The 20,830-nt window shown below is 39.7% G+C and overlaps 3 protein-coding genes across 5 annotated transcripts in view; all 3 read right to left on the bottom strand.

Annotated features, from left to right (window-relative positions):
• Nucleotides 1-367: 367 nt before the first annotated feature.
• hsd3b1 (hydroxy-delta-5-steroid dehydrogenase, 3 beta- and steroid delta-isomerase 1) lies at nucleotides 368-3,877 on the bottom strand. Its single transcript, XM_058786682.1, is given in 4 exon segments — nucleotides 368-1,480; nucleotides 1,483-1,794; nucleotides 2,039-2,203; nucleotides 2,459-3,877. Coding segments are annotated over 4 exon segments (1,122 nt in total). The 5' UTR covers nucleotides 2,610-3,877; the 3' UTR covers nucleotides 368-986.
• A 138-nt stretch (nucleotides 3,878-4,015) lies between these two features.
• On the bottom strand, nucleotides 4,016-9,979 carry si:rp71-68n21.9 (kelch-like protein 9). Of its 2 annotated transcripts, none has more exons than XM_058786678.1 (8): nucleotides 9,774-9,979; nucleotides 9,325-9,374; nucleotides 8,564-8,834; nucleotides 8,308-8,440; nucleotides 7,330-7,526; nucleotides 6,392-7,238; nucleotides 6,188-6,301; nucleotides 4,016-4,964 (listed from the first exon to the last, which is right to left on the bottom strand). In XM_058786678.1, exons 2-8 carry the CDS (start codon nucleotides 9,327-9,329, stop codon nucleotides 4,468-4,470), a joined length of 2,064 nt encoding a protein of 687 aa, XP_058642661.1. In that variant the 5' UTR covers nucleotides 9,330-9,374; nucleotides 9,774-9,979; the 3' UTR covers nucleotides 4,016-4,467. The 2 variants fall into 2 exon arrangements, with proteins under 2 accessions (XP_058642661.1, XP_058642662.1); XM_058786679.1 differs by having other exon boundaries at nucleotides 8,564-8,828.
• Nucleotides 9,980-10,115: 136 nt separating this feature from the next.
• hao2 (hydroxyacid oxidase 2 (long chain)) overlaps nucleotides 10,116-20,830 on the bottom strand; it is a 42,029-nt gene continuing 31,314 nt past the window's right edge. For both annotated transcript variants that reach the window (XM_058786680.1, XM_058786681.1), the window contains 6 exons: nucleotides 18,504-18,655; nucleotides 18,082-18,365; nucleotides 11,594-11,815; nucleotides 11,350-11,508; nucleotides 11,142-11,211; nucleotides 10,116-11,031 (listed from right to left, as the gene is read on the bottom strand). In XM_058786680.1, coding sequence (XP_058642663.1) covers nucleotides 10,976-11,031; nucleotides 11,142-11,211; nucleotides 11,350-11,508; nucleotides 11,594-11,815; nucleotides 18,082-18,365; nucleotides 18,504-18,655 — 943 coding nt within the window. In that variant the 3' untranslated portion in view covers nucleotides 10,116-10,975. The remainder of the gene's footprint in view (nucleotides 11,032-11,141; nucleotides 11,212-11,349; nucleotides 11,509-11,593; nucleotides 11,816-18,081; nucleotides 18,366-18,503; nucleotides 18,656-20,830) is intronic.

Raw genomic sequence — 20,830 nt, 5'->3', positions numbered from 1 at the left:
GGCTTGTGACTGTTCCATTGACTGCCAAGTAAATTACAAGGATACGTCTTATACGTCGATTTACGCTTTGATTTGAACGCAAACAGCGTATCCCTGTATCGTTGCTTCATAACATTACGATTGAACCACTGATGGCAGATGGAGTATTCTGACGATGTGTTTCATACTTTTCTGGACCTTGACAGTGTTATTTACTTGGCAGTCGATGGGACAGTCACAATCCCTTTCAGTATACTTAATAAAATAAACTTGAAGTATACTAGTTTTTGGTAAGGGAGAGACAAAATTGTTTCTTCATTTTAAATGGACAGCAATATATTTAATCCTGCCAGGCAAGCTGACAAATCTCTTTTCAATTTTATTTGGATATCGAGTTATAATAACTATTGATCAATTTCACAGCATTTATCAAATATTCATGATACTTAGCATGTTTCCTCAAAACGACTTGTTCTCCGTATGTTGGTAAATGAATAAAAACTTGCAACATGCAATACGGGTCACTGAAAACTCACCACTAAACAGACAAGTTGAGTAGGCTAATATACAGACTCAAACAGGTAGGCCTATGAATTACCACAACATAGTGTTTAATTGCAAGTCATTTGAAATTGATTAAGTACTGTCTAAACAGCATTGATACTTGGTTTGTCTTTATTTCTGAAATTATTTTTTCATTTTAAAATACATTTTTATAGTCATAAAATATGGTAATAAAATCTTCTTTTGGAATAAGTAAAAGGTTTTAGTACTTTTTATTACTACTATTTACTACTTCTTTATATGGATATTTGTATTTGTGAGATGTGAAAACAATATTCCAGTCATTTTTTAACCATAAAACAAGCATTATTCACTAAACATTAGACAACGAATGTTTTCTACTACCGTGGATCAAATTAGATAAAAGTTTACTATAAAACATCAGGCAGAACATGACTGCTTAGCAATACAGGTAGCACAATATTATTAAACATAATGTTCATTCATTTCAAGTTAATTTGTTGTCTCTCTGTGGGTAAGACAGATGCTAACCAGTCGCTAGTGCATTTACGTGCCTCTTCCCAGTCATAGCGAGGGCTATATCCAAAATCCCTGTGGGCCTTTTGATATGAGAAACTAAAGGGTGTGTTTAACATGGTCAGTAGCTGCCTGTTTAAGGGAGGAGTGAACTTCAGGAAGGGTTGGAGCACAACATGCAATATTTCCATGAGGAACGACAGAAGATACAGAAGTGGGAAGGGCAGAATGGGCCTCTCTTGTATCCCAAAGCCTAATGGTGAAAGAACAGCATAGTTAAAGTCCGAGTAGCTAACAGGCGGTGTGTCGTCTGAGATGAAATAGAAGTTTCCACCCATCACGGCCCTTTTCTGGGAATCTTTGAGAGCCCGACCTGCTTGTATATGTGCCAGGGCTGCGTTTCCCACATATACAGGATTCACTTTTGCCTCGCGTCGTGATGTTCTCAGCAGCATATTTCATTGCGGATTCCATCCCTCATGTGGCCTAAAGTAAATCGACAGCCTGGTCCATAGATGTACATTGGCCTCAGTGCACAGGTTGCCAGCTGACCTCCATTACGGAGCAGCTCTCCATTGGCCTGAAGGCAAATCTGTTCAGCCTCCTGCTTGGTTTTGCTGTAGCTAAACTTAAGACAGGAGGAGTAAGGGGTGTCCTCATTGCCATTAATTATTGGATCACCATGGGGATTGGGACCAGCCACCTCAATGCTGCTAGTGTAAATGAAGGAGGCCACGTTTTCTTGAATGCAGGTCTCGAGCAGCAGCTGTGTTCCTGTTATGGAAAAATAAACAACATTTCATTGTCTCTGATTACTGTATTGTTGGCATATTTTGGTTTTATTTGATGTGCCAATGCAGGTATCATTTAAATCAGTAGTTCTCAACCTGTTTGACTCCAAGGTCCATAAATAAGTAACTAAATTAATTAAAATAAAATAATTGCATTACAGGATTCCATAAGTTCCAAGAGATTCAGTCTTGTTACAATGTGATAATGACCAGCACAGAACTCTCACCTTTGACATTAACTCCATATAATTCACTGTATTCAACTTCTCCAATGACATCGATGAGAGATGCAGTGTGGAAAACAAGTGCTGCTCCTTTACAGGCTCTTCTTAGTAGCTCACGGTCCCTGATATCTCCCTCAAAAACACTCACTTTACTCTCTCCCTTGAAATCTGAGGGCACAAACAGAGAAACACATTGACAACAGCAACAATTTGTTGCTTACAAAGAGGTGAGAAAGTAAAAAAAAAAGACAGAAATGATAATGGCATCCGAACAGTTTACACTGTCTCTAGTCTTAATATTCACAAGCAAATGTTGATTTCAAGTGCAAAACGGGAAGACGAAGAATACAAAAGGTGACCAACATAATCCCGCATATAGGAGAAATACAAGATGAGAAATGCTGTAAGGGAAGTATCACTTACCATCAAGAGACTGTATTAGCTCAGACCGGATGTTTCTATCCAGCAGTCGGATCTCAGCAAGCTTCTCCTCTTCCAGCAACAGCCTGACCAGCTTTTCTCCCAGAAACCCGCAGGCTCCCGTCACAACACACACATCTCCTGACAGAGTCATGGCAAGTGCCACCAGCACCACTTCACTCCTGGGTAACACTTTGTATTATGCCACTTTGATTTAACCGTTCCAGAGGGCAGAGTCTGGAAACCACAGTGATGTGACGAGCCTTTAGAGATGGTGGAGCGGACTGGGAGGGTGGTGCATTTTTAAACCTTATTGCCAAGGACAGCCTCAATGCCATGGGCTGGGGATGGGAGTTGAGAAACAGTGTCAAGGTGTTAGTCAGCAGTCTGCCTATTTTTACAAAAAGAAGCCACTACTGACATGAAATCAACTGAATACGTTTTATTAATGCAATGACGTTACATATTATCAAATAGACATTGTGAAAGATACATAAGGAGATTGTAGGGGTATAGTAACAATTACATTTTTTGTTCTAATTGAATTTTTATCATATTTGTATTTGTATTTATTATTATTTAAATTTTATTATTATTTCCAAAAACTGAAATATTACTAGATTATATAAAAAAACATGTTTTACACAAACTGGCTTAAACGTCAACATCACAGATTTTTATCAGGTATTTGATCATGTTGACTTTTCCACTTCTCTTAGCAGCTTAGATTGCTTTTATGTGGATATGAGCATAGTTAAAGTCCAGGGACATTCTTCAGTCAGACTTTAGTGTAATAGTCTTTTACGTTTACTCTGGGTGTCTACCGACCTTGGGTTGTTGTTCTTTGTCTTCTGATAATCTAATCTAATGACTTAGCCAAAACATGAACCACTCAAGGTTGTACGACACATTCTGTTCTGTTCACACAACCATGTACAATATATGGACTACATCTTTATTCATTTGAATTTAGTTTTGTCAGTGGTGATTATTCATTACTGTTTAAAAGTTTGGGGTCAGTAAGATTTTTTAAATGTCTTTGAAAGAAGTACCTTATGCTCACCAAATCTGCATTTATGTGGTCAAAATGACATTGCAACTTCAGCGCCAATAGCCTTGTGGGTAGCACGCCGACATATGGGCATCCCGAGTTCGAATCCCAATTCGAGGGCCTTTCCCGGTCCCGCTTTTATCTCTCTCTCACTTCGCTTCCTGTCAGCTCTGATCTGTCTTATCATAATAAAAAGGCTAAAATGCAAAAAATAAATCTTGTCAGCGTCTACAGCGCAACTGCTGTCATGGCGACCCGAGTTTCGCTTCCCGTTTTGCAGTCCTATGCCGATCCCGCCCCTCTCTCTACCCAATGCTTTCCTGTCCTCTCTCAACTGTCCTACCTGAATAATAAAGGAATAAAAAAAGCCCACAAAGAAATTACAGTGTAAACAGTAACATTGTTAAATACAAAACAGGTTTTCTGTGTCACATGTTCCTATATATGTGTAACAGTATATTATCTAGCCCTTATTTGAAAAGTAAAGAAAGAAAGAAAGAAATGCAATATTAATTATTATTAGTTATTTATTTATTTTTGCTTGAATGCAATCAGTATACATTTTATGCTAAGATAAATGTATATAAAAGAAACCAAACACAAATTAATTCATTAAAAAAGATTTGCAAAGCATATAAAAGGAGTTTAAGCAAGTTACTCATAAAAGAGAATAATTTAGAGAGCCAAAATTAAGCACTGTGGCCATCAGGCAATGAAAGAGAACAGCATTTAAACACAGTCATGCACATTTAAACAAATAATGGTGCACTAGCTGGTTATTTATTTTTTATTTTTTTACAAGCAAATTATTTTCCCTTACCCCAGCTCAGATATTAATAAAGTGGCATGTACAGTAATCAAATCATTCAACCTTTTTTTTTTGCAATACACATCACTGGCAGTGTGAATCTAATTTCAGTATGTCACATTTAAAGTCCAATAGCAATATTAAACCATCTGTTCAGCTTTTGGATGTTAAAAGAGGACACTCTTGTATTTCAGACTCATCTGTTGAACGTTTTGGGCAATGAACTGTCATAGTGCAGGCCCGTATGCCTCCAAGAGGCTCCAGGACACTGAAGACCTTCTCCCACTCATCCTTCTCAGGGTCATAACACTGCACAATATCCACCATGCACCTGCTGTTCCAGGAGTAACCACCCACCACATAGATGCGGTCCTTAAAGACGGCCACTCCCACATCGCTCTGACCCCTGGGCATCGGAGCCACCACTGTCCACTGGTCAGTTGCAGGGCTGTAGAATTCACAGCTTAGCACATCATCATAGTCATTTGTCCCCCGGAAGTGGTTTCCACCCATGACGTAGAGGCGGTCGCCCACGGTGCACATGCAGTGAAGACCACGAAGCTCCATCATATCTGCTCGTCTGCTCCACACGTCTCTATCGGGGTTGTAACACAGCAGCTCTTTCTGGAAAGCATCTCTTGTGATGCCGCCTGATGGTATAAAGAGTGAATGCAACTTTTAGAGCAAGCTTATTCTTTATTCTTGTGGAAATATACATACCAGCAGAAAGAATGTGGTTACGAAGTTGAAGTATAGGACCTTTAACTTGGTCTTATACTGTGAGGCCAAAACTTGCACAGAACTCAACAATCCACCAACAATGTATAAATCGCAGGAGAAGTCTGAAAAAAATCCCACCACCATTTCCGCCACATGATGTTTCGTGTTTAATAGCATCTGTGGTGGTCACACTTTATTTTAAGGTCCAGTTCTCGCTATTAACAAACCATTAACTATGACTTTTGCCTCAATAAACTCCTAATTTGGTGCTTATTAATAGTAAGGTAGTTGTTGAGTTTAGGTATTGGGTAGGATTAGGAATGTAGAATATGGTCATGCAGAATATGTGCTTTATAAGTACTAATAAACAGCCAACATATTAATAATAGTCATGCTAATAAGCAACTAGTTAATAGTGAGAATTGGTCCCTATACTAAATTTTTACTGATAACTTTAACCTTTTTTGGAAAAAATACAAAATAATGCAAAATAAAAACAAAAATACATGATCAATGGTCACATGTGATTTCCAGCTTGATGTTTTTTACACATCACGTCACACTTTCATATCTTTGGTAAATAAGTGCACTACCTTTTGAAAAACCATGGTGGACATGGCCCCAACGTGCCTGTATCATTTTTTATCTTCCCATTACCCCAAATTCATTTTTCCCCTTTAAATTTAATTATTTTCAATAATAGTTACTGAATACTTTGTGATTCTTTAAGCATGGACATTCTCATGGTTTCACAACAAGTCTGCCGTGCCCTTTTTAGGCTGCGGTTTAACCTCAGATGAGTGACCCAGTTCAGCTTGAAGCAGCTCTGTTTCCTGGTTATCTGTTTCATGTTACTTTTGATTCTAGCTCTGGGAACTTAGCCATTAGGTGAAGGTTGCAAAGTTGCTAAGAGACCTCCAAAAAGTGTTTTCTTCTTCTTTTTAAGACTAATAAAAGAATTCTTGTGCGGTGCATTCATTAGACTCATGCAGAGAACTCTGGTGGATTAAGGCCACATGCTTTGTGAGCCACATTTAATTAGTATACAAATTCTCCTCTCGTTATGTAGGACAGATGTTACCGCATTAATGCACAACTACATATAATATGCATGTCCTTTTCACATTGATCTCACATCATGGTGGATACTCACCTGACACATACATCAGACCTCCATGTACTGTGCCAGCGTGTCCATAGTGAGGTTCACTCATCGGTGCAACAAAAGTCCACTCATTCTTGTTCAAGTTGTAGCACTCCACCGAATCTGAACAACAGACAGTTTTCTGTTTTTCCACAGTATTTTAAGACAGGACAGAACATTTTGTACAGAGTAATTAGTAAAACATGTTCTTACCAATCTCCCCAGTGGCATTTCTCCCTCCAACAGCATACAGCTTCCCCTTAAGAGCGCTCAGATGGAAGAATGTCCTCTTCTCATTCAGAGAGGCCACCTGCAACCAGCGGTCAAAGCGAGGATCATACCTGTACGCACTGTCCACAGCTGTCTTACCCTTGGTGTCGTAAGTGCTCTGACCTCCCACAATGTAAAGAAAGTCCCCTAGAAGAGCCACTCCGTGCTGGTAACGTGGCACCTCCATAGGTTGGAGGGACCTCCAGCTGCCTCCGTCTTCCTCATCGTATAGCTTGAGCTCTTTGCTGACCACCAGCTGCTGCCTCATCACACCACCCAGAACCACCAGGTGAGTGCAATCAGATCGAATCCGGGTCCGCTCCGTCTGCAGCGCCGGCTGGAGGAAGGGAAGCATCTGATAGTTGCTGGCCTCCAGGAGGAGGTTGACACAGGCCGTGTCTGATCGCATGAACGGCTCCCCTTCTTCTATTCCTCTGCTCACTGCTCCTTCTTCAGTCTGGTCCTCCTGAGAGATCTGGAGGAGCTCAGCAGGGGACATCAGAGGGAAGCGGATGTGGCGCATCAGAGAGTAAGCCGCAGAACGCCGCTCGCTGGATTTATGGGACAGCCAGGTGCGGGCGATGCGGTACAGCTCCATTTCGGAGAAACCATTCAGAGAGTCACTGGAGAGGGCGTATATAATGCTCGCCTCGGACAACTGCAGGAGGCGGCCGCTCTGCATCAGCCCGGAGAAGTTCTCGCACACAAACGTGTAGACATGTTCTTGGACATCTTCCAGAAGGAGATCCCTGGCAATGCGCTCAACTTCCACACAGTTTTCTATAGTGATCTGCCATGTAGAAAACGTGGCTTATTACGTCACGCGTAGATGAATAATTCATGCAAAAGAAGAACAAACACCACATCTTAAGAGTTTATACCTCACTGCTGAGTAGCTGGTTGCAGAAGCTGAGAACGGGAAGCACCTGGAGGAAGCTCGCCGCCTCTAGCGTGTCCTGAAGGGTGCCGAGACTCAGGCTCACACGAGATGTGTAGATGAACTCGATGATGTTCTTCAGGCCGACTGTGCTCACGCCATGGAGCTTAATCTCCTTCAGCTCCTGCTCTCTCATGCCACCTGCCAAACCAAAAGGGAGACGGAAAAAAATTAGACCAGTGTGGATCAGTGAGAAGTAGACTGCAAAGAGGAAATGCTTTTCGTTGGTAACCTAATTATAAATTAAAATGCAGAACAAAGTGTGACATGTTTGAACAAAATATTACAAATATTACAATTTTGGCCTGTACTTTTCAAGTTGATAATTATTTCCATCTATCCGTCTTGCTTTAAACTATTTTAAACTTTCAGGCTTGGCTTTCTCAAGCGTTTATCAAAGTTTGAGTACAAACAATACTAAATCTAATTTAAAATAAAACACTAAACACTGAAATCAATTGTTTTAAATGTTATAAGTGAATTTAGGCACAGTGTACAGTGAGAAAATGGATATGAATTCAGAGATTTGCTAAATTACAGTTAAGTTCTATTAAATTATTATTGTTTCAAAAAAGCATATTTTAATTCATTTTTAAAATCATTTAAAATATTTTTTAAAACATTTAAGGCAAGAATTAATTAAATAAATTAATTTAAAAATAAGGCAACAGAATACGCACAATCAAATATCCTATATCGACTGATACAAATAAAATAAAAAAATGTTTGATATCAGCCAATAACCATTTGTGAGATAATCGCAAAACACAAGACATGGATAAATAGCAGGATCAGGCTCACCCAAGATCTCACAGCTGATCAACATCACAAAAAGGTAACACATTTAAACCACAGGGGCTTCATAAAAAAATTAATAGGGTTTGACAGTAAAGCTCCTCCTCCTGGATTTAGTAAGACTCACCTGTGAACATGGCCTTGAAGTAGTCACTGGCTGAAGCCATGATGACCCTGTGGACTGGGAAAGTTTCACTGCTGTCACCAGGTACCAGAGTCACATCGCAAAGAGTCTCATCACCACGAAAACAATCCAACCCCTGGGACATGGCAAAATTTGCCATTAATATATAGTATTTGCAGTGAAATCACCATTCTATCTTTGTAAGTACTCTGTATTTCTCTGTTTTAGGCTGTTTATTTCCACCGTGTCTTTTTCTTACCTTGAGTATGGCAGTTCCATGCTCTGTGCTGTTGAACACTTGTATTTGTGGCTTTGGAGGGGCAGTGGGCTTTTGAGCCACTGCAGGTTTTGGGGGGATTACAACTGGTTTTGGTGCAGGTTCTGGAAGTTTTGGAGCAGTCTCAGCTGGTTTCGGAGGAGCCACCGTTGGAGGCTTTTCTGTTTGAGGAGGGGGTCGTGGCGGCTCTCTCTGCGATCTGCTTCCTATTCGGGAAAGTCTGCGATGCAGTTTTCCTTCCTCACCACTGTTGCTGAAATAAAGACATATTTAAAACTTTGACAGTCAGATCACACGAAAGACCTATATTCCACCTTTCCTCTAATTTATAATAATATTCTGTAATAATTAGTAAACATTTAGCTGACCATTTTTGTCAAATACTATCAGTTCACTAACTAAATGCATTATTTTATGTGCTAGTAAATATATGTATTTTAACAGAAAAAAAGATATTTGTATATTGTATCACACATCTTAGTTGTCAATTAAGCAACACGAAAGCCCTTTTTTTTTTTTTTTGTAGAAACGAAAGCACGTTTCTACTAAATAAACTAAACTAAAGCTCTGAGATTTATTTGAGCTCTTATTTGTATTCTTGCAATAAAGCAATGAAGAAAATCAGAGAAATAAATATAAATGATTACAAAAGTACAAATTTCAGTTTATTATACAACATGACTGTCCAAATTGGCCTAGAAAGGCCTATGATGCAATAACTTCATAAGACCGTCAGAACTTACCCCATGTCTTTTGTGTCTGCTTCTTTGCAAATTTGCTCTCTATAGGATTTCTGATAAAAAAAATTTAAAAAAGTGTTTCACCAGATCTGCAGGAACAATATTTGGATCAAAGTAAAAAAGGTACGTTCACCAACAACAAGGTCTGAAAGGGGAAGTTAGCGCTGCCATCTATGTGCAACGAACACAAAGATGCCGTTTAGACAGACACGGCCTTTTCTATATATGTGTGTGTATAGAAAGAAGGAGTCTTTCTGTAGTTATGTTCACAAAAGTAATTGGGAGATAAACTTCAGCTGAATACTAAACTTACTGAATATTTTTCTACTGCTTACTACTAAATAACAGTACTACATTACCCATTCTCTTCAGAGCACTGACACACAAATGTAAAGTTTATGAGTGGGGTAAATTTCTGGAAAGATGGACTACATAAAATAAAAGGAGCTTACCGAGACGTGGTGCTTTCTCAGGGGGTTTCAGAAGTGTCTTCTCATTTTAGCACAAAGCATCACGCTGTGATCACACTCAGTCGACACAAATGGGTATGTAGAGTCTGTTTACCACAACCTCATTGACTTCCTGTGTCACTTCTCTCTCTCTCTCTCACACACACACACACACCCTTACATGTTGTTTCAAAATGTTCTATCTTCCTCCTTTTGACATGTTACTTTTAATAGGCTTCAGTTCAAGCCTTTGCTCTTCCCTCAGCTGCATTTGCACTCTGATGTTGTGATACACATGAGGTGAACCCATAGCCGGCGTGAAAAGAGGAAGCCTGATAGCAAATCTGCATTTTTTTTTGTGCTGCTTTAGCAGTTTACTGTTTATTTACTGCAGTGCCTGTAAAACAAACAATCTTTATATTAAAGACAGAGTGAAAAAAAACAATGCACACTTGAATATGAAATTTTTAGAGGGAAAAATCGAGTTACTTCTTAAAAATTTAGAAATCAACAGACAAAGTATAGCACTAATTGTCAGATAAATACTGACTTGTACCATACCAATACTGACATACCATCTTTCATTACTTCCGAGAACCTCGTATTGTTCAGTATTGTCACACTGGATATTTTAATGTTGATAAATTGATATATAACTGAACATTATTTAATTTACATAAGATACCTTTTTTGTCTTTGGGCATTACTTACTTACTCAGTCCCTTGAATTGGTTTCTGCCATATAGTGGAGCATGTAAAGCAAAAAATAGGTCAATTACTAGATTATCTTCCGCATAATTGCTTTATAGTTGAAATAGAAGTCATAATTATGAGAACCGAAACATTTGAATCCAAATGAACAACTTTGCTCCTGTTTCTCTCTTTACTACAACAAAGTTGCTTTGCAGCAATTTGTATTTTAAAAAGCGCTATACAAATAAATTTGACAATTTCTGATTGGAGATTCATCAGGTACTAAAATAATTCATTCTTAGGCAAAATAGTGTGGAATTTATGCAGTACTGTGCATAATACAAATACATTATAACCATCCATACACTGTGAACATATGTAAATATGTCATTTTTGCTAAATGTGACTTAAAGCAACAGTAGTTTTTGAATATATTTAGTATTAATAGTGAATAAAGTGGATCTTTGCTGTCAATGGTAAAGTCCTAAAAGTACTAAAGTCCTCTTTGCTGTTCAAAGTCTGGAAAACTGAATGAGGTTCCTGTTGATCTCAGCAACATTTCGGCAACCTAGCAGAATAAGAGGCGATTTGAAATGAAGAGAATTGTCAGACATCAAAACGTGACCCATTTTTTGTTGTGCGACACATGGCACATTACATTTTACATAACAGACTGACCTGACAGCGCCATGGATAAACGAAACTCATCGTGTAGAATCTGTAAGACCTCTTTGACTCCTTCCTCCCCCTGATCAAAACATACTGTATATGAACACCTTATCTGCACCAAATATCACGCGAGTATCTGACAATTTGTTAATGGAAAATTCAGTACAAGCTTAAATAGATTTTCAAGCATTAGAAACACTGCTTTCCACACAGTTACCTTGTATGCAAGGCCCCAGATTGCTGGTCTGCCAATAAACACACATTTGGCTCCCAAGGCTATGGCCTTCAGCACATCACTGCCCGTGCGGATCCCTCCGTCCATGTAGACCTCGACACGGCCCTGCACTGCATCCACTATCTCAGGCAGACAATCTATCTGTGTGACATGTAAGGTCAAGGTGTAACTGTCTGAACGGTGGGAATCAGGTTTAAACAACCGAGACATGGATAGATTGCCTTACTGTTGCTGGCCCTCCATCCAGTTGCCGGCCCCCATGATTAGACACAATTATCCCTTGGACGCCATGCTCTATGGCCAGCTCTGCATCCTCTTTAGTAAGGATCCCCTTGATGATTATAGGCAGCCGTGATAGAGACTGAAGCCAGGACACATCCTTCCAGCTGATTGACGGGTCCAGTGTGTTAGCAGGGATCCCGTAGTCCTCCTGGGATCCTGCCTGATCCTGTAGAGGGAGCAAAGAGGGATTCATACAAACAGACATTGCATAACAAGATACTGTATGCTTAAACTTGGTAAGCCATAGTTCTCATACAAACAGCGTAAGTTTGAATTCAGCGTGCAACATTTCCCACTACCTCTCTCTGTTTTTTCGTGGCCTTCCGTATCTACTGCTTATTTCAAATTTTATGATTGTAACCTCTCAAAATGTGATGACCCCCTTTTGAGATATTTTCATATATAAAATCCCAGTTATAAAGTAAGAATTACAAATTCTTATTCATTATATGAAGTCATATTACACTGAATAAAATTATAAACGCAACACTTTTGTTTTTGCCCCCATTTTTCATGAGCTGAACTCAAAGATCTAAGACTTTTTCTATGTACACCTATTTCTCTCAAATACTGTTCACAAATCTGTCTAAATCTGTGTTAGTGAGCACACTAATGGGGGTCCGAAAACCAGTCAGTATCTGATGTGACCACCATTTGCCTCATGCAGTGCAACACATCTCCTTCGCATAGAGTTGATCAGGTTGTTGTTTGTTGCCTGTGTAATGTTGGTCCACTCCTCTTCAATGGCTGTGCGAAGTTGCTGGATATTGGCAGGAACTGGAACACGCTGTCGTATACGCCGATCCAGAGCATCCCAAACATGCTCAATGGGTGACGTGTCCGGTGAGTATGCTGGCCATGCAAGAACTGGGATGTTTTCAGCTTCCAGGAATTGTGTACAGATCCTTGCAACATGGGGCCGTGCATTATCATGCTGCAACATGAGGTGATGGTCGTGGATGAATGGCGCAACAATGGGCCTCAGGATCTCGTCACGGTATCTCTGTGCATTCAAAATGCCATCAATAAAATGCACCTGTGTTCGTTGTCCATAACATACACCTGCCCATACCATAACCCCACCGCCACCATGGGCCACTCGATCCACAACGTTGACATCAGCAAACCGCTCACCCACACGATGCCATACACGCTGTCTACCATCTGCCCTGTACAGTGAAAACCGGGATTCATCCGTGAAGAGAACACCTCTCCAAAGTGCCAGACGCCATTGAATGTGAGCATTTGCCCACTCAAGTTGGTTACGATGACGAACTGCAGTCAGGTCGAGACCCCGATGAGGACGACGAGCATGCAGATGAGCTTCCCTGAGACGGTTTCTGACAGTTTGTGCAGAAATTCTTTGGTTATGCAAACCGATTGTTGCAGCAGCTGCCCGGGTGGCTCAGACGATCTTGGAGGTGAAGATGCTAGATGTGGAGGTCCTGGGCTGGTGTGGTTACACGTGGTCTGCGGTTGTGAGGCCGGTTGGATGCCAAATTGCCAAATTCTCTGAAATGCCTTTGGAGACGGCTTATGGTAGAGAAATGAACATTCAATTCACGGGCAACAGCTCTGGTGGGCATTGCTGCAGTCAGCATGCCAATTGCATGCTCCCTCAAAACTTGCGACATCTGTGGCATTGTGCTTTGTGATAAAACTGCACATTTTATGCCCAATTTATACTTTTGCGTCTAAAATATATTTTTAAAATGCATAACATAAAGCTCATGTTGTGTGTTACTTGTATGCGAAATTATATTCATGCCTCATATGATATTATATAATATATGATATTATATAGTATATTATAGAATAGTATATTCTGTTGTTTTATATATACAGTGAGGAAAATAAGTATTTGAACACCCTGCTATTTTGCAAGTTCTCTGAAATTGTCATCGTAGGTGCATGTCCACTGTGAGAGACATAATCTAAAAAAAAAAAATCCAGAAATCACAATGTATGATTTTTTAACTATTTATTTGTACGATACAGCTGCAAATAAGTATTTGAACACCTGTCTATCAGCTAGAATTCTGACCCTCAAAGACCTGTTAGTCTGCCTTTAAAATGTCCACCTCCACTCCATTTATTATCCTAAATTAGATGCACCTGTTTGAGGTCGTTAGCTGCATAAAGACACCTGTCCACCCCATACAATCAGTAAGAATCCAACTACTAACATGGCCAAGACCAAAGAGCTGTCCAAAGACACTAGAGACAAAATTGTACACCTCCACAAGGCTGGAAAGGGCTACGGGGAAATTGCCAAGCAGCTTGGTGAAAAAAGGTCCACTGTTGGAGCAATCATTAGAAAATGGAAGAAGCTAAACATGACTGTCAATCTCCCTCGGACTGGGGCTCCATGCAAGATCTCACCTCGTGGGGTCTCAATGATCCTAAGAAAGGTGAGAAATCAGCCCAGAACTACACGGGAGGAGCTGGTGAATGACCTGAAAAGAGCCTGAAATCATGCATGGCACGGAAGGTTCCCCTGCTTAAACCAGCACATGTCCAGGCCCGACTTAAGTTTGCCAATGACCATTTGGATGATCCAGAGGAGTCATGGGAGAAAGTCATGTGGTCGGATGAGACCAAAATAGAACTTTTTGGTCATAATTCCACTAAACGTGTTTGGAGGAAGAAGAATGATGAGTACCATCCCAAGAACACCATCCCTACTGTGAAGCATGGGGTGGTAGCATCATCTTTGGGGTGTTTTTCTGCACATGGGACAGGGCGACTGCACTGTATTAAGGAGAGGATGACCGGGGCCATGTATTGCGAGATTTTGGGGAACAACCTCCTTCCCTCAGTTAGAGCATTGAAGATGGGTCGAGGCTGGGTCTTCCAACATGACAATGACCAAGCACACAGCCAGGATAACCAAGGAGTGGCTCTGTAAGAAGCATATCAAGGTTCTGGCGTGGCCTAGCCAGTCTCCAGATCTAAACCCAATAGAGAATCTTTGGAGGGAGCTCAAACTCCGTGTTTCTCAGCGACAGGCCAGAAACCTGACTGATCTAGAGAAGATCTGTGTGGAGGAGTGGGCCAAAATCCCTCCTGCAGTGTGTGCAAACCTGGTGAAAAACTACAGGAAACGTTTGACCTCTGTAATTGCAAACAAAGGCTACTGTACCAAATATTAACATTGATTTTCTCAGGTGTTCAAATACTTATTTGCAGCTGTATCATACAAATAAATAGTTAAAAAATCATACATTGTGATTTCTGGATTTTTTTTTTTAGATTATGTCTCACAGTGGACATGCACCTACGATGACAATTTCAGACCCCTCCATGATTTCTAAGTGGGAGAACTTGCAAAATAGCAGGGTGTTCAAATACTTATTTTCCTCACTGTATATATATTCATCTGCCATTCATCTGGCACTGGCATACAGCATGTGGGCCAAACATGGCCCGGGTTTGGCAGAGGTGGTACCGGGTTTAAGACGGCACAGAAGACATGGGCCAGAGGTCAAATGTAGATATGTGGGCCATATAAGTATTGCCGATCTTGACCCACATTTAAAATCCATTTCAAATATTTTTGACTAAAATACCAATGTTTTCCCATACAGAAAGGTAATATATTCACATACAGGTGCTGGTCATATAATTAGAATATCATCAAAAAGTTGATTTATTTCACTAATTCCATTCAAAAAGTGAAACTTGTATATTATATTCATTCATTACACACAGACTGATATATTTCAAATGTTTATTTCTTTTAATTTTGATGATTAGAGCTTACAGCTCATGAAAGTCAAAAATCAGTATCTCAAAATATTAGAATATGATATAATATTAGAAATTCACAGATGATAATAAAAAAGTTATTTGAAATTAAAATTAACAACGGTAAGACAGAACCAGAATATTGTGAACGCACCTCACTTCAAACTGTAACGGTCTGTATGTATATTATTTTCTAAACTTTAAATGTAGTGAAGTTTTTGTTCAAGCAGACTTTGTTGCTTGTGGAAACCTCACGCGAGCCTGAAAGGTACTTAAAACTTAAAATATTATTTGCACTCTTGAAGACTGTTCACCAAAGACTAAATTTCAGTCCAGCAGAATTTTCTGCACACTTCACCACCGAGGTCAAAATGAGCATTGTTTGTTTGAATTGTATTTCAGGGCAGTTCGTGAAGACTGATAACCTGGACAGAAGTCAGTTCGAGATCCAGCCTCCATACTAGACTTCTCACTCACAAGGATTGCTGTCTACTAGATATTATGTGTACTCTTCAGACTTGGGTTCATGCAGATATTATTCAGGGACATGAACACTTGATTATTTCAAAAATAGAGAAACTACCTTATTTAAAGGGGTGGTTTACTGCGATTTCACTTTTTTCATTTTAAATAGTGTGTAATGTTGCTGTTGGTGCATGAACAGTATCCGCAAAGTTGCTGCGCTGAAAGTTCAACGTAAGCGGAGGTATCGTCTTTTAAAAATCAGGAAGTTTAATGCCTACAAAAACGACTCATATGGGACTACAACGAGATACTTCCCGGGTTGCATACGTAAAAAAACCATAAATTTGCATCAACCCCTCCCTCTGGAACATGCCAAAGAGGGGGCAAGGCCATGTTCTGCGGCTTTGTCGAAGAGGAAGAGTTATAGTGGAGAGTTGTAGGCATGCTGTCGAAACGGTGTTATTTTCACCCAGCTGTCAGGTCTTCTGTGTTCGGGCTTCCTACGGACGCTGTAGTTCGTCAACAATGGTTAAAATTTATGTTTGATTATGTTCCTGACAATTACAATCCTAATTTAGCTCTCTGTGCTGCGCATTTTACGGAAGACAGCTTCCAGAATCTACACAAGTTCAATGCCGGATTCACACAGAAACTTACTAAAACATGGAGCGGTTCCAACTTTAAAACCAGAGGCAGCAGTTGTAGAGCCACAACCTGTAAGTAAGATTTCATAATTTTAAATGTATTTGCATGTATAAATTCAGACGTAATGTTTTAGTTTTATCAAGGACGTAAACAAACGCCAACGCTGGCTTTAGCCAGTTAGTTAATTGCTATTTCGTGTGTCTATGACAAACGCGTACAAACATTTTGGACCCGAATTTGTAATTATGTACTAATTTTGTAAATGTATTTTCCATGTATACTTTATGACGTAATTTTTCGATTTGATCAAGAACGTAAACACAAGCCAACGCTGTTTGGTTATAGTGGCCAGTTAGTTCAATGCTATTTTGTGTGTATAAGACAAACGTGTACAAACTTCAAACAATTATATGTAATCACAACAGCAAACTTCCATTCAGAAACGTTTTGTAAGAGCCGTGCTTGCGGAAGTTCTGCTCGACTCTCTTCATTACCGCTTTCTGGGTCTGATTCTGGCTCAAACTGATATTGACTAATATTGACACCATTATTTACATTTGACCGCAGCACATGCAACTGTCGCCCGTAAAGGTAATGGGCGTGAAGTTTCCGGACAATGTGTCGAAGTTTAGCCAAGTAGCAGTTTAGCCAATCACAACACACCGGCCCAACTAACCAATCTGAGCCCATTGCCTGTTTCTGAGGGAGTGGTTTCATAGAATCAGGAAGTCAACCGGTCGTTCAAATGACAGAGGAGGCTTACAATAAAGGTGAAATATATTAAAAATAAGGCGTTTTTTAACAAACGAAACACGAAGACATGTTATATTGCACCCCATAAACACAATCAAGCAAAGAAAAAAAGCAGTAAACCACCCCTTTAAGAATTTTGTTAATTTCGTGAACATTAAACAAATATGTATTTCTTTTTCTGTTTTTTGTTTTGTTTTCCAAAGCACCTAAAAGCCAATTCACACTGCCATACTCCAACAAGGTGAACACACTGACCAAGCAAAACAAATAAGCATGTTTTTTTTTTTTTATTGTTTTTTTAATAGTTTTTGTGAAAGTGTGAACTGACCATAATGCTGTATGTTAGGTGTGAGATTCATTCAACTTGATTTGCTGATTAAACATAATTAAATATTTGTTCAGAATATTGTCATTGTTGTGACTATTCATCTGGGAGGGGTGTGTATCAAGTGGCTTGGTTATGGTTTTGTTGAGGCTGACATGTGGAACCCATCTGGTCCAGCGTATAGGGCCAGCTATGGTCATACAGGTATGGTCCCACATAGAAATTTTTCTCTGGCCCAGCTCCGGCCCACATAGCAATTTCTGGTACACACTAGGACTGTAATTCATTGTGGTATGTGGGCCAAGCAAAAGCTGATTGTGTGGGCCGGAGCTGGGCCAGAGAAAAATTGCTATGTGGGGACAGCCTTAAAAATATTTTCCATAATCTTTTTATTTTCTCTCAAATTTCCTTGGTGGCCTAAAAACCCTTGCTTTACTGTATTATAAATTTTAAATGTTCAAATATTAAAAAAAATAAAAAATAAATAACTGCCCTACCTGGAACATTGTCTCAAAGTTCTTGACCTTTAGGTGAGGTGGGAGCTTAAACTGGTTGCGTATGTCGTTGCGGCGTTTGCCAGTGTAGGGCACATCCACTGTGAACACCAGAGCTTTGTAGCCAAGTGCCTCCACCCTGTGCACAATCTGCTCTGAGAGCTTACGGTTCCGGTACAAGTACAGCTGGAACCAACGGTACCCGCTGGGCGCTGCTGCAGCAATCTCCTCCACTGAACATGTGGAGTATGTGCTGGCTATGTAACAGGTGCTCATTGCCTCAGTGGCTGGGAAATGAAAGAAGAATGGAGAGATAAGATGCAAAAAAAGTAAAACTAGTAGCTTCAAACAAGTTTCCATCTAGTGGCCAAAGTGCTGCATAACACAAGAAGTAATGAAACCCAGTAACTTCATCACACACTCACCTCTAGCAGTGGCCACTTCTCCCTCATGCCACGCAAGGCAGTGGAAAGCTGTGGGAGCAATTCCCACAGGGAAGTTTATCTCCATTCCCAGCACAGAGGTCCGAGTGTCATTGATCGACACATCACGTAAAATCCGCGGCCTCAAGCGGATCCTGAAAGAGATGACATTATTGTATGAGATTAGTTTAGTTAGTTTAGATTACTCATAAGCATGGACCATAAAATTGTATAGGGTTATACACATATAGAGTAATACAAATTTAAAGAGATAGTTCATCCAAAAATGAACATTCAGTAGTCACTCACCTTCATGTTGTTCCAAACCTGTAAGACCTTCGTTCATCTTCAGAACACAAATTATGATATTATTGGTGAAATCTGAGAACTTTCGGACCCTCTATAGACAGCAACGCAACTACAACGTTCAAGGCCCAGAAAGGTAGTACATCATTAAAGGGGTCATATAATGCCCATTTTCCACAAGTTGATATTATTCTTTAGGGTCTTAATGAAAACTCTGTAACATAGTTTGGTTAAAAATTTTCATTGATAGTGTAAAAAACACATTTTTTACCCTGTCAAAAAAAGCTCTGGTCAGAGCCATCCGTATTGTGTCATTCTCCTTTAAATCTGTATGAGCTCTTCTGACCCCGCCCCTCTCTTCCAAGCCGCTGTCTGAGGGACTGTTTACTTTAGCTGCATTCATCTTGAAACTTGCTAATTAGCACATTATTAGGAAAGGCAATTTGCAAAGATTCATTTAAAAAACCTTGTACTCACTTCTACTGGAGGTGAAGCTGGATCACGAACGATTCGCGCGAACATAGATGCATTTAGGTAGATGGAGGGCGCATTCCCTTCAGAACCAAACCTAATCCTCTTCAGCGGCTCAGATGACGGGAGTAAATGACTACTGCTATGTTCATTATTACATCCAGCAACAAAACACCTCAATCGCTTAAGAGTCATTCTTGTCTACATCTGCTCCGGCGGTGAAACAACTGATGACAGCTCACTCAGGGCGGGTCTGAGGTAAGACACCAGTGCAGTCTGTGCTGAAACGCTGCTGTCAATCAAACTATTGTGGGAAGGGCCTGTCTGTGTGACGTCACACTAAGATCGGCTCGATTTTAGAAAGGGGTAAATATTTTAGTAGATTAAAAAAAAAAAAAAACACTTGGGTGGATTTTTATCATTATAGGATGGTTGTGTACACACACTGCCAGCGCACATTTCAGTTCAAACAACTTGTAAAAGTGACCCCTTTAAAACAGCCCATGTGACATCAGCAGTGTTGGGCACGTTACTTTAAAAAAGTAATTAGTTATAGTTACTAGTTACTTCTCACAAATAGTAACTGAGTTAGTAACTGAGTTACATCATTATAAAAGTAACTAATTACCAGGGAAAGTAACTATTGCGTTACTTTTTAAAAAATGTTCAAATGTCAAATAACTTTGGATGTCCCCAATATTAAATATGTTAAATTAATGAAATGGACACTAAAAAGAATAAATTATTATTATAAAACATTGTACATTAATCTACACTATTTATCTACTGACACTTAGTACCAGTCAGTCAAGCATTATAATATAATATTATGATAATTTAATATTATATGATGATAGAACTTTAGTAATTAGAATAACCAAGTATGAATGCATATTTGTCATCAATATAAAACGCACTAAGGATTAATAAGCTGCTGGGTTCATGAATATTAATCAAGTTGTCTGCGTTCGCGCGAATTGATTTGCTGAAATCAAAATAGGGACGATAATAGGTGAGCGCCAGCCAATGAGATTGTCGTTTGCGCATTAGCTCCGCCCACTACCAGAGAAACCGGCAGTTCTTAAAAGCAGAAGAATTCCAAAGGAACTCCGTTATTTTGACATGAAAATACAACAAAGAATATCATTTACATGTAGCGCTTCAATTGACCTATCGGTAAGCCCCGCCCCCCTTAGTTACTGTTGCTCCCTCGGACAAACAAACGGAGTTGCTCGCTGTCTTTCAATGACAGCTACAGTGTGAAAACCTTGTCCCACAATGTTTTTGCACAATTTTGGACACAGAAGGCCACCAAATGGGAATTAAATATTCCATGGAGGGATTTATAACATATTTAAAAATAAATACGGTGGGTAACTCAAAGCAAGGGTTTACAGATCACAATGCAAGCGGGAGAAGTCTCATATTATGGTCGGTCCTAACGATCGCGGATGACATGCAGGATCAACATCGCAGGGAACGATTAAATTAATGTACATTTAACCAGTTTAATATGGAGAGGCACTGAAATGTAGACCTTCGTTTATGTGTTT

This window comes from Onychostoma macrolepis, chromosome 09 (assembly GCF_012432095.1).
Source record: "Onychostoma macrolepis isolate SWU-2019 chromosome 09, ASM1243209v1, whole genome shotgun sequence".
NCBI classification, from domain to species: domain Eukaryota; kingdom Metazoa; phylum Chordata; class Actinopteri; order Cypriniformes; family Cyprinidae; genus Onychostoma; species Onychostoma macrolepis.
Note: the sequence above shows the minus strand (reverse complement) of the source record. Positions and strands in the feature narration are given on the sequence as shown.

Coding starts and splice junctions, on each gene's coding strand:
- si:rp71-68n21.9 (XM_058786678.1), bottom strand. Junction 7,527..8,307: donor CTTCAAGGCCATGTTCACAG/GTGAGTCTTACT, acceptor TTGGTTTGGCAG/GTGGCATGAGAGAGCAGGAG. Junction 6,302..6,391: donor AAATGCCACTGGGGAGATTG/GTAAGAACATGT, acceptor TCTGTTGTTCAG/ATTCGGTGGAGTGCTACAAC.